A 12,823-nucleotide genomic window follows, 5' to 3' on the forward strand; every position below is an offset into this window, starting at 1 on the left:
TTCTTAAATTCTTAAATTCTTAAATTCTTAAATTCTTAAATTCTTAAATTCTTAAATTCTTAAATTCTTAAATTCTTAAATTCTTAAATTCTTAAATTCATAAATTCTTAAATTCTTAAATTCTTAAATTCTTAAATTCTTAAATTCTTAAATTCTTAAATTTAAATTCTTAAATTCTTAAATTCTTAAATTCTTAAATTCTTAAATTCTTAAATTCTTAAATTCTTAAATTCTTAAATTTTAAATTCTTAAATTCTTAAATTCTTAAATTTAAATTCTTAAATTCTTAAATTCTTAAATTCTTAAATTCTTAAATTCTTAAATTCTTAAATTCTTAAATTTAAATTCTTAAATTCTTAAATTCTTAAATTCTTAAATTCTTAAATTCTTAAATTCTTAAATTCTTAAATTCTTAAATTCTTAAATTCTTAAATTCTTAAATTCTTAAATTCTTAAATTCTTAAATTCTTAAATTCTTAAATTCTTAAATTCTTAAATTCTTAAATTTAAATTCTTAAATTCTTAAATTCTTAAATTCTTAAATTCTTAAATTCTTAAATTCTTAAATTCTTAAATTCTTAAATTCTTAAATTCTTAAATTCTTAAATTCTTAAATTCTTAAATTCTTAAATTTAAATTCTTAAATTCTTAAATTTAAATTCTTAAATTCTTAAATTCTTAAATTCTTAAATTCTTAAATTCTTAAATTCTTAAATTCTTAAATTCTTAAATTCTTAAATTCTTAAATTCTTAAATCTTAAATTCTTAAATTCTTAAATTCTTAAATTCTTAAATTCTTAAATTCTTAAATTCTTAAATTTAAATTCTTAAATTTTAAATCTTAAATTCTTAAATCTTAAATTCTTAAATTCTTAAATTCTTAAATTCTTAAATTCTTAAATTCTTAAATTTAAATTCTTAAATTCTTAAATTCTTAAATTCTTAATTCTTAAATTCTTAAATTCTTAAATCTTAAATTTAAATTCTTAAATTCTTAAATTCTTAAATTCTTAAATTCTTAAATTCTTAAATTCTTAAATTCTTAAATTCTTAAATTCTTAAATTCTTAAATTCTTAAATTCTTAAATTCTTAAATTCTTAAATTCTTAAATTCTTAAATTCTTAAATTTAAATTCTTAAATTTAAATTCTTAAATTCTTAAATTTAAATTCTTAAATTCTTAAATTCTTAAATTTAAATTTAAATTCTTAAATTTAAATTCTTAAATTTAAATTCTTAAATCTTAAATTTAAATTCTTAAATTCTTAAATTCTTAAATTCTTAAATTCTTAATTCTTAAATTCTTAAATTCTTAAATTCTTAAATTCTTAAATTTAAATTAAATTTAAATTCTTAAATTCTTAAATTCTTAAATTCTTAAATTCTTAAATTCTTAAATTCTTAAATTCTTAAATTCTTAAATTCTTAAATTCTTAAATTCTTAAATTCTTAAATTCTTAAATTCTTAAATTCTTAAATTCTTAAATTCTTAAATTCTTAAATTCTTAAATTCTTAAATTCTTAAATTCTTAAATTCTTAAATTCTTAAATTCTTAAATTCTTAAATTCTTAAATTCTTAAAAAATTAATAGATGTATCATAATTTTGAAATTTTTGATTTTTTTAAACATTGAATTTTATTGTTATTTCTAAATTTCTGCTTTTGATTTCTTAACATTTTGATTTTTTTAAACCCTAGAATTTTTTTATACCACAGTGAAACCTCTTTTTGCGCGATGCGTTACGTTTTTCTTATTTGTAAATTTCTCTGGAACGACGCAACATCTTTGCAATCTTTTAAAAGCAATTCGTAGGTTGTAGGTTCAGATTTACAAAACGCTTTTTGAAGCTTTCAAAAATATTGTCGAGAAATTAAAAGAAATCTATGAAATAAAAAGCGTAACTCATCAGCTCCCTCCGTGTACGCACGAGAGCATGCAGCTAGTGCTCAGTGCTCCATCGTTTTTTCGATTTTTTTCGCCGTAATTGATTGTGGTTACCCGCGAGTTTGCTTCTCCAGCATGCCAAAGGCCGGCCGTGGCCGTGGCAGTTCGAGTGCGGCCTCGAAAACCCGCGAAGTTCGTCTACCGGCCGTGTGCAAAAAGGTAAACAAACCAACGCCGTGTCGGCCGCCATCGCGCAGGGAGCGTCAGCGCTGAAGGCATCGACAAAAGTTACTACATCCCGGATATGTCCCAAGATCACCAGTGCGAACCCGTTCTGGTACTTCCGGTGCCACGACCAGTGGCACATCAACATCCGCCAACATCCCCATCAGGAACAAGTTCCAGATGCTGAGCGACGACGAAGAAAATAACAACTCTGACGGTAGCAGCACTACCGACGACGACGACGACGATGATGGTCGTGCACGGAAAAAAGTGCCGACGTCAAAAAAGAACAACTCTCCAGTGGAACGTAGACCACCTCCAATTTTTGTTTTGGACACGTTAGCGGACGATGTTGACGAGTTGCTGGAAGGCCTCGGATATTGTCTGAAAATCGGTAAGTCGGCAGTGCAAGTGATCACACTGACCAAAAAGAATTTCGACCTGGTGTTTGAAGAATTGAAGCGTAGCAACTTCAACTTCTACACATTCAACCCCGAGAAGCCCCCTGTTAAGGTCGTCTTGCAGGGTTATCAAGACCGTTCGATCTCCGACCTGAAGGGTCACCTTTCGGACGCCGGAATAAAACCGCGGGAGATTAAAGTGCTCTCGCGCAAGACAACGGTAACAGGTACACACACACTGTACCTGTTGTACTTCGACCGCGGCACCGTCAAGCTCCAAGACCTGCGGCGGACTAAGACGTTGGACGGTTTTTGGGTAAACTGGCGGTTTTACACCAAGAACCCGACGGACGTAGCGCAATGCCACCGTTGCCAGAAATTCGGCCACGGCTCGCGGAACTGCAACCTCCGGCCCCGCTGCGTGAAGTGCGGTGAGTCACACCTCTCGGAGGCGTGCGCACTGCCACGAAAGGCGGAATTGGGGGACAAGGCAGAACAAACCAAGCCGCGCGTAAAGTGCGCGAACTGTGACGGCAATCATACCGGCAATTACCGCGGATGCGTCGCACGCAAGGTCTACCTCGAGGAGCAGGAAAAGAGGAAGAAGAAAGCGTCCCACTCTCCTCAGCGAAGTACGAGCGCAGCCGTTCCTGCAGCTGGACAGCGTACGGTTCCAGCGGAAAACTCAGCGTTCCCTCCTGGTTGGGGGCGTTCGTTCGCCAGCGCCCGGTAGCGGCAGTACGGCCCAGCAAGAAGTCACCGGGGAAGATCTATTCACCTTGCCAGAGTTTTTTGCTCTCGCGGGGGAGATGATGACGCGGTTTCGGAGCTGCCGGAACAAGGCAGAACAATTCCTGGCCCTTGGGGAACTGATGATCAAACACATCTACAAAGGATAAATTACCTGTGATCTAGATATAAGCTTTCTCTTCCTCTATCCCCTTTCCTTTGCAATTTCTGTAAGTTTTTTGTTATAATTTTTTCTTACTCTTGTTAGTGCCTTAGTTAAAGAAATAACTGTTCCTAAATGGATTATGATGCAACACACAGCTGTAAGGAACTCCAAAACTCTGTTATGCACTTCAAAATAACTCATTGTATCTTGATTATTCACCAATAAAACCGAATTGAATTGAATTGAAAAAGCGTAACGCCACCGCGTAAAAAGAGGTTTCTCTGTATTATTATTATTTAATTTTGGAATATTGAATTTGGTGTATCTGTTTTTTTTCCTTAATTGCATATGTGATAAATGGATGTTTTTTTAAATGTGTATTTGTATTCTTAAATTTCTGAAGTTCTTAATTTTTGCTTTTTACTTTTGTTTTTATTTTTAGAATATTTGTATTGTTAAATTTTTAAATATCTGATTATTTTTATTATTGACTGTTACTTCTAGAAAATAACTAAGAATATACCAATGAGAATGAATTCGCCTTCCAAACATATGCAAAATTCCCCCCAATTAACATTCTCAATCACGTTTTAATAAATTTTCTATTTAAAAAAAAGGATTCCGGATGAAAAAATCCGTATCACATCGTAATAAAATTATTAAAATTCGTGATATACAAGAAACTTTAACATCTAATCGCCACTCTTACCTATCGATTTCGAAAAACAACCGTGCCCCCCCAACATTTTGGACTAGTCGGCGCCCCTGAGTCTGGGCGCCATTTTATGCAAACGAGATAAATCGAATTGAAGCTGTTCAACGCAAATTCACTCGATCTTTGGATTATGCCAGTCGATGTGATTACCTTCATCTTGATTTGTCTGTCAGGAGAGATTTAGCAAAAACCGTGTTTGTTTCTGATCTGTTGAGATCCAACATTGATTGTCCTTACTTGGTCGGACAACTCAACATCAACATTCGCCGGCGAACACTTCGCTCGTTTGCTTTTCTGACCCTACCCTTTGCTCGCACCAATTACGCCTTCAATGAACCATTCTCCAGCATGTGCAGAGTCTTCAATCGGTGCTACTCGTCCTTCGATTTTAATTTGTCTCGTCCTGTTCAAAAACTTAAATTCTTGACGTTTCTCCGAGAAGAAAATCCCCCACCCCTTAACCCTCTAGTTTAGGTTTACACTTGTAGCTTATTTATTTATTTATTTATTTATTTATATTGTATGTAATTTTCGTTAGCCCAATAAGTTAGTTTAAGTAATTATGTAAAAAGCCTTTTTGTCATTTGGACTGTTAATCTGTTGACAATAAAAAAAGAGGTTTTGTGCCTATTTGAGAAGGACCCATCGGTAGGCGATCCACTCAAACGGGCTTTTCCCTCCAAACAAAACAAAACAAAAATTAGTAGACAACTTCCTTTGACCAGGGTATCGAAACATCATTCATTTTGATCAAAACATAATCCTTTGGGGCAAATCTGGCCGATTTGGAAAGAGGAAAAATGATGGTTTGAGTTTTTGCTGCATTTATACGAATTTTCCAGTCGCCAAAGTATTCGGAAAGAACGTCAAGACCCTTCTGAAGACGGCCAACTAAATATCTGGTTATTTTACCCTTATAAATAACGACAGTGTCATCAGCAAAAAGTGACAACACACCATTACCAGGAAGAGTAGGCAAATCAGATGTAAAAATATTGTACAGAAGTGGGCCAAGAATACTTCCTTGGGGAACCCCAGCATCAATGTTGAATAATCCAGAAGCAGTCCCATTCAGAAAAACCCTGAACGATCTCTCCGAAAGATAGTGCTGGATAATTTTGATAAGATACATTGAAAAACCGTACAAATACAGTTTATGTATCAAACTATCATGCCAAAAATTGTCAAAAGCCTTCTCAACAACCATGGCAGTTGATTTAGACTCAAGCTTGTTCTGCTTGATGATTTTAGTTACTCTCGTAAGCTGATGAGCAGTATTATGTCCCTTACGGAAGCCAAACTGCTCATTCAAAATTATATTACTATCGTTGGTAAAATCCAAAAGCCTTGAAAAGATTACCTTCTCAAAGAGTTTGGACAGACTACTCAAAAGACTAATGGGACGATAACTTGTTGGCGATGTTGGATCTTTTTGAGGCTTCAAAATTGGTATGACTTTGCCCAGCTTCCAATTGGTAGGAAGTAACCAAGTTGCAAACATTTATTGAAAATATTGGCTAGATGTTGAAAGAACTGATCACTCTGTTTTTTCAACACTAGATTAAAAATGTTATCAAAGCCAGGAGCTTTCATATTTTTCATTTGTTTTACTGCAACTTCGACCTCCTCACCAGAAACATGGGAATCTGCAGGAAATTCAAAGGTAGAGTTATTGATTGTTGAAATACTATTGGCAACTGATGTTTCTTTACGACTGGTCATGGAAGCGCCAAGATTATGAGAACTAACAAAATGAAGCCCAAGAGCATTTGCCTTTTCCTCGGATGTAATCAAGGAAAAGTCCTCAACAATAAGAGGAGGAATAGGCTTTGGTTTGTTTTTAAGAACTTTTGAAAGTTGTAACTTGTGGTTAGCCGAGACCTTTCTCGATGCAGGGACTATACAAAAATACCTCAAGGTCGGCACGCTTATCCACACTAGACTAATCGGACACAGGAAAAACACTTGAGCTACCAAACGAAACACCACTTTTATTATCTTTTGTGCACACTTTTATTCTCCCACTTCTTCCTACTAACTTCCTTCACCTTTCCTAACCTCAATTTTCCCACTTTCTTATTGTCTATCTGACCTGTTCCTTCTGGTTTCTTGGGGCCCCAGTAGCTCGACGATCTTCCAGCTTCTCCTTCTTTCAGCAATCTCCTCCGGATGACGGTTACGCGACCTCCGGTCGCTTACACGGATCACGGTTCCCGATCCTGGAACTCGGTAGCGGTTGATGTGCGCGGCTTCTGGTGGACCCGTCCGAACGTCCTGTGCTCCTCCCAATATAGTGACGGATTGGGACTTCGGCCGGTGTTGACGGTTGGCCGGAACATTGCCCGTAATCGAGCACCAAGGGCGTGGACACATCGAGGTTGTTGGGTTTCACAGGGACATCACGGAAGCGTCCGAAACGTCCGGCTCCGATGGCACTCCGTCGGCCAAGGATGACACTAAGGGTCAAACATTGAGGGGTCCTTTTCACAGGACACATTAGTACTGGGTCACACTTTGTTTTACGGCGGCAATTACCTGCTGTCCGACAGACTTCTAGGCCGGTCTGTCTGGTTACGGGTCCTTCGGGCAAATAGACCGATTCCCGGTTCTTGACTTCGCAAGTCATCTACGGTATTGCCGCCAACCAGACTTCTGTCAATCCTTGCTACCAATCGGCTACCAACCAGTTACCAACGTCGGTTTCCTTTGAAGACTCCTTCTTGTGGGTAGCAATCGTGTGGGTATGGAACTGGCTGCGTACTGCTAGGGTGTCTTGGCTTTTGTTTGCCCTAGCCAGTGGGAGTAGTGAAGCTCCGCCCAATAACTCAAGTATATTCCTGCATGCTATTTAACGCGATACAAACAGAGTCACAGTAACGATTGGGTAAGGAACTGCCATCGGTTACACTCTCCCCCAGTTCGGGAAAAAAAATGTTTACAAAGTAAATATTTTTTTAACTCACAAGATCACAACTCTAAACACACGTACCTCTGAACCTTGACATCGTAAAATAACAAACGCACGGACGAATTCACACTAACCGACGGTTGCTCGCGAAATGTTTCACTCATGCTGTACTAGATCGTATCATCCATAAGAAAATTTGTGAAAAACACTTAATGCGAGACTAGTACTACAGTCGGTATCGGGGTCATAAGGCTTCAACGATAAAGAGTCACCTCCTCCATCTCCGCGCAGTTTTGCAGGTTGTACCTGTGTACTGGCCATCAACGTTTGTTCAACTCCGGCCTCCAGCGATACGATGTTTGAGTTTTAATCTCAGTCAAAGTGATCGTGAAAAGTTTCGTTACTATTTACAACAAAATTTAACAAATTACACATTAAAATAATAAATAAGGAATAAATTAAAATAATATTTACAAAACTGTACAAAAATTTACAAAAGTTGGACTTTCCGTGTACTCTCATGCAATATTGCACACAAGTCCTTATCAAACTTCGTTCTAGTACTTCAATTTTTCAAAGGTGATCTTATCAACTGCTTCGTTGTGTGTGTTATTGATGTTCGGGAAACTTAGATCTGTCAACTATCTGTCACTGTCAAACAGATTTGTTATGAAATGTGATGATGTATGGCATGAAAATTATTCTGTGGTAAGTATCGATGAAGTATTTGATAAAAACATGAGCCATTTACAAGTAAACACTCTCCAAATCATGAGATACCAACATGCTGGTCAAGTGCTCGCTTGAGAAATAAACTCTTAAGTTTTTATCACGTAATTCATCAATAAAAGTGAAAACAAAAACAGGTTCATAACCTCAAGTTTTGTTTAAATGGAAAATGATTGGATAATTATGTCTGATTTAATTATGTTGCGATTCGATCTGATTATTATTTCTTCGTATTTTCCCGAGACACCTGATTCTTGTTTTGTTCTACTTGTTCTAAGAATGTATGCTTATGGCAAATTGTGTGTGTTCTATGATTTTCCATTATGTTTCTATGCTTTCATGCAATTATCTATCCAGAGCAATACCTCGTACAAAACAGTACATAATTTAATAAATTAACATGCAACAAACTAAAATTTCAATAAATTAACATTCAATTCAATATTTACAACATTTTTACAAACTCCACTCTTCCGGATGAGTTTTGGAGTAACATTTTACCTGCCTTTCAGGTGCGAAACTTTTGGCATTAGCGATAATTGGAACAAGGCGAGTCAATCTAGAAGAGGTATTAACAGATATGACTCCCTAGAACCAAAATCTACCAAATTTCTTTGAGCCAAACTGCTCTAAAAGTTGCCCTAACTCGAGGCACAACTACAAACACAAATTTACAGGTTAGATCAACTATAACGCAATGCAAGATCAAACACTTATTAACGATCAAGCACGCAGTTGCATCTACCGTAACATTGTCGAACTCTGTCTCACCATCTCGTCAGATGTTTTTGTGAACAGGCTCTAAAACTTTTTCTCTGGATCCAACTTTCAGCATAACAGCTGTTTAAAAGTCCCTACGACAATAACTTTACTTTTTCTCCTGCAGGTTTATTTTTGCTACTCTCGGCAGCTTTAGATCCGGAACTTAGCTGCAACTACCTTAGTCAGTGCTGAGCATTGACGTACGTGGATGGACAGAATAGTACTTCTAGAAGAAATATTAACAGAAGGTGACTATTTGCCAAACTGTACTGCTCTTACCAACATAAGGTAATTCAACTAATTCCTTCTCTACTTTTAGGGTATATTTGGCCATCAACGCGTACCACCCTATTTGAGGACCTTCGTCCCATAACATCTCACACACAGGTAAGACAAACACCTACAAAAACAACTTCACACACAAACACAAACGATCTTCATCGTCCTTCCTAGACTAGTACCACATAACGATCCATGGCATCTCTGTGTTGGTTTGTCCACTACTACTGAAAGTTCGACGAAAGACGAAATATTAACTTCATCGATTCTCAGTGTAGTTGACCACACACACAAGAGACCCAAAATGTTTGAGGTCTGAATTAGGTAACCTAGTACTGCGACACTCTGCCTCTCCGAGCATCAACATTCTTCTCCAAAAGAGAACACATTTGGTCATCTCGACCACAACAAAACTTCAACCTCCTGCTTCACATTAACTCCAAATTTGAACAAGGTACAGAAAAGTCTAGGAATCTTAATAAAAAGAGAACAGATTTTCTAAAATTTTGTTCTTGGGTTAAAAACTTGTCTCATACACAACAAACTCACATTTGTTATGTAGAAACCTACTACTAACTCTCTCATACTCGTAGCGACTCTCACTACAACATAACTTCTCTCACTAACCGCTCTCTTCTCCTGAAAGCTCTCAAAATAGATTGTTTTTCTCCACTATTGGTGTTCGATTCTCTCTCATTTCAATGTTTTTCCTTCACGCTCACTTGCGTTTTCTCTCAGGGGGGTAATTGGGTGGGAAAATCGGTGAAATATTTCACCATTCCAGTACATCATTCATTCATCATTTTAACTCATATTCATTCATTCAATCACTCACAACATACAATTTAAAATTCGTAATACTTCACACAATTTGATATATTTTTGCTAACATTTTTTTTTTAATATTTCCAGGTTTGCATGCTGTTTTTCATCACAATACTTTTGGCTAAATCAACGAAACGGTACCAAATTCCGCTCGGACTGCCTTCAATCAAATAGTTGCTGCTGCATTCACTCATCAACCAACTGATTCATAACAGAAATTGCGTTGGGATGGCCAACGTGAAGAATTTTGATAAAATTTGAAAAGAACTACCTAGTGACACGATTACGACGTTGAAAAATAATTTTATGACCTAAAATTGGTTCACGCTCGATATCTAAATGAGCTTTTTGGATTGTATATCACAGTTTAGGTTTTTGAAAAATAAATCACTATGGTTTTTGCTGTCTTTTCATTCCCTCCGACCAATAACACAAACACAGAAACAATTTAAAATTTGACTAGATTTGCAACTCACTTTGTAAACGATCGTTTTTTCATGCTTTTCACATTTAACTTTTGGACAACAGTAACCCCTCTAACATAAATGAAAATTCCGTGTGCATTGTAGATTAGAGTAGATTCAATCACTCACTGCTAATCATTATTTTAAGGAATCCGGGCAGTTTTCCCAGAGACCTCCGTGGGTGTTTAGTGTACTCAAGTGATCCCGAACTGTACCCTCAAAGCTAGCTGGTAAGACTAGTTTATGTTGGGCGCCAAAGTGTAACTTGTGGTTAGCCGAGACCTTTCTCGATGCAGGGACTCTACAAAAATACCTCAAGGTCGGCACGCTTATCCACACTAGACTAATCGGACACAGGAAAAACACTTGAGCTACCAAACGAAACACCACTTTTATTATCTTTTGTGCACACTTTTATTCTCCCACTTCTTCCTACTAACTTCCTTCACCTTTCCTAACCTCAATTTTCCCACTTTCTTATTGTCTATCTGACCTGTTCCTTCTGGTTTCTTGGGGCCCCAGTAGCTCGACGATCTTCCAGCTTCTCCTTCTTTCAGCAATCTCCTCCGGATGACGGTTACGCGACCTCCGGTCGCTTACACGGATCACGGTTCCCGATCCTGGAACTCGGTAGCGGTTGATGTGCGCGGCTTCTGGTGGACCCGTCCGAACGTCCTGTGCTCCTCCCAATATAGTGACGGATTGGGACTTCGGCCGGTGTTGACGGTTGGCCGGAACATTGCCCGTAATCGAGCACCAAGGGCGTGGACACATCGAGGTTGTTGGGTTCCACAGGGACATCACGGAAGCGTCCGAAACGTCCGGCTCCGACGGCACTCCGTCGGCCAAGGATGACACTAAGGGTCAAACATTGAGGGTCCTTTTCACAGGACACATTAGTACTGGGTCACACTTTGTTTTACGGCGGCAATTACCTGCTGTCCGACAGACTTCTAGGCCGGTCTGTCTGGTTACGGGTCCTTCGGGCAAATAGACCGATTCCCGGTTCTTGACTTCGCAAGTCATCTACGGTATTGCCGCCAACCAGACTTCTGTCAATCCTTGCTACCAATCGGCTACCAACCAGTTACCAACGTCGGTTTCCTTTGAAGACTCCTTCTTGTGGGTAGCAATCGTGTGGGTATGGAACTGGCTGCGTACTGCTAGGGTGTCTTGGCTTTTGTTTGCCCTAGCCAGTGGGAGTAGTGAAGCTCCGCCCAATAACTCAAGTATATTCCTGCATGCTATTTAACGCGATACAAACAGAGTCACAGTAACGATTGGGTAAGGAACTGCCATCGGTTACAAAGTTTCCAAAATGGTTTTGAACAATTCCCAAGCTGGCTTACATGTTTTGAAAATTCTTGATTTCTGATATTGTCAAGTCGGTCTTGTATGATTTTGTTCAAATTGTTTACTGAAATCTTTTTGTCATAGTCCCCAGTCCGTTGATATTGTCTCCTATAAACATTCCTAAGTCTGTAACCGATGGGTTCCAATTCCGTAGTAACAGTTCAATAGGGCGAATCTGCTTTTGTAACCAAGCAGTCTATCCCTTTTGCTCAAGTGACAGTTCACGTCAAGTAAGAGGGGGATAGACTGCTTGTTTACAAACGCAGATTCGCCCTATTGAACTGTTACTACGGAATTCGATCATTATCTGCCCAAATATGAAATATTTTGTTTTTTTTTTATAGACTAAGTACATTACATCTCTTTTCGCTATAAAATTTGATTTGCTTGCGTACCGAAATCGCAGCCCACTTCACTATGATAAAGGTTCATTTCCAATGCATGAGAGTGAGTTGAGCAACAGATCTTAGATTTAAAAGGGCAGTTCATTATTACCAATAATCACTAATTAGTTGGTAAATCATGATTCGACTAGAAAATCATGTATTGAACTAACATTAGAATTAAGGCCTCTTAGCTAATGGTTAGGATTACTAACAAAGACGCGCCGCTCTCATGCACAACCACTAGGTGTAGGGAGTTAGGTTGTTGTGGCGTTCCAGTATGGCGAGATTGGGAAATTCAAACTTTGCGTTTGAACTTCGCAACGCAAAAGATGACCAGCAGAATCTATGGGAGAGAGAGAAGTGGACCCGCTGGGACAGACTACCTCGGAGAGCGGAGGATACAAAAGGGCCCCGAAGCCCTAGACTCGTCCTCTTTTGCTATCTAATAGCCGACACTAGTACGATCAAGATTGTGGTTCCTCGAACGAGTTAATTAACCGCGTGTGCGAGTTGAATTAACAAAAAGTCAAAATCAGGCGTTAAGTTGAACGGTATTCACGGAATCCACCCGAGTGGATAGTGTGTTGGGAAGGTCAGCGGGGAGTGTCCGAGTACACATAAAGCGCGCGTTTCGATCCGGAAGATCACCTGGTGGGAGCTAGAGGGCCAATTCCGACGCGTATGCCTGTTTTAAAATAAGTTTAAGCGGCCTCCACACCAAATAATTGGATCATTTGGATCCACCCCGAAGAACTAAAGTGCGCGAGTGATACCGAAAATCTAGTGTCACCGTTCGAGGCCGTCAAGACCATCCATCAACATATGGTCCCACAATCCTGGAAACCCTTGTTCTCACTAGTGAGAATGCCCCGCTGACCATAGTCACGGTCGTCGACGAAAAACCCAGGCCCGGCAGGCATGGACGCCGCCGTTATCCGCCATCTTGCGACGGACGAGACGCTGATCGATGTATGTCTGTTCCCCCTTGACTTGCT

The 12,823-nt window shown here is 38.3% G+C and overlaps 1 protein-coding gene and 1 long non-coding RNA gene across 2 annotated transcripts in view; both read left to right on the top strand.

Annotated features, from left to right (window-relative positions):
- The window catches only part of LOC119770122, a 28,505-nt gene extending 21,929 nt beyond the window's left edge, over positions 1–6,576 (top strand). The window contains exon 4 of the mRNA XM_038264453.1: positions 6,279–6,576. Coding sequence (XP_038120381.1) covers positions 6,279–6,576 — 298 coding nt within the window. The remainder of the gene's footprint in view (positions 1–6,278) is intronic.
- A 1,131-nt stretch (positions 6,577–7,707) lies between these two features.
- Positions 7,708–10,090, top strand: LOC119765689. The gene is made up of 4 exons (XR_005276906.1): positions 7,708–7,738; positions 8,646–8,769; positions 8,841–8,908; positions 9,713–10,090. It is a non-coding gene; the product is annotated as an uncharacterized LOC119765689 (long non-coding RNA).
- Positions 10,091–12,823: the final 2,733 nt, after the last annotated feature.

This window comes from Culex quinquefasciatus, chromosome 1 (assembly GCF_015732765.1).
Source record: "Culex quinquefasciatus strain JHB chromosome 1, VPISU_Cqui_1.0_pri_paternal, whole genome shotgun sequence".
NCBI classification, from domain to species: domain Eukaryota; kingdom Metazoa; phylum Arthropoda; class Insecta; order Diptera; family Culicidae; genus Culex; species Culex quinquefasciatus.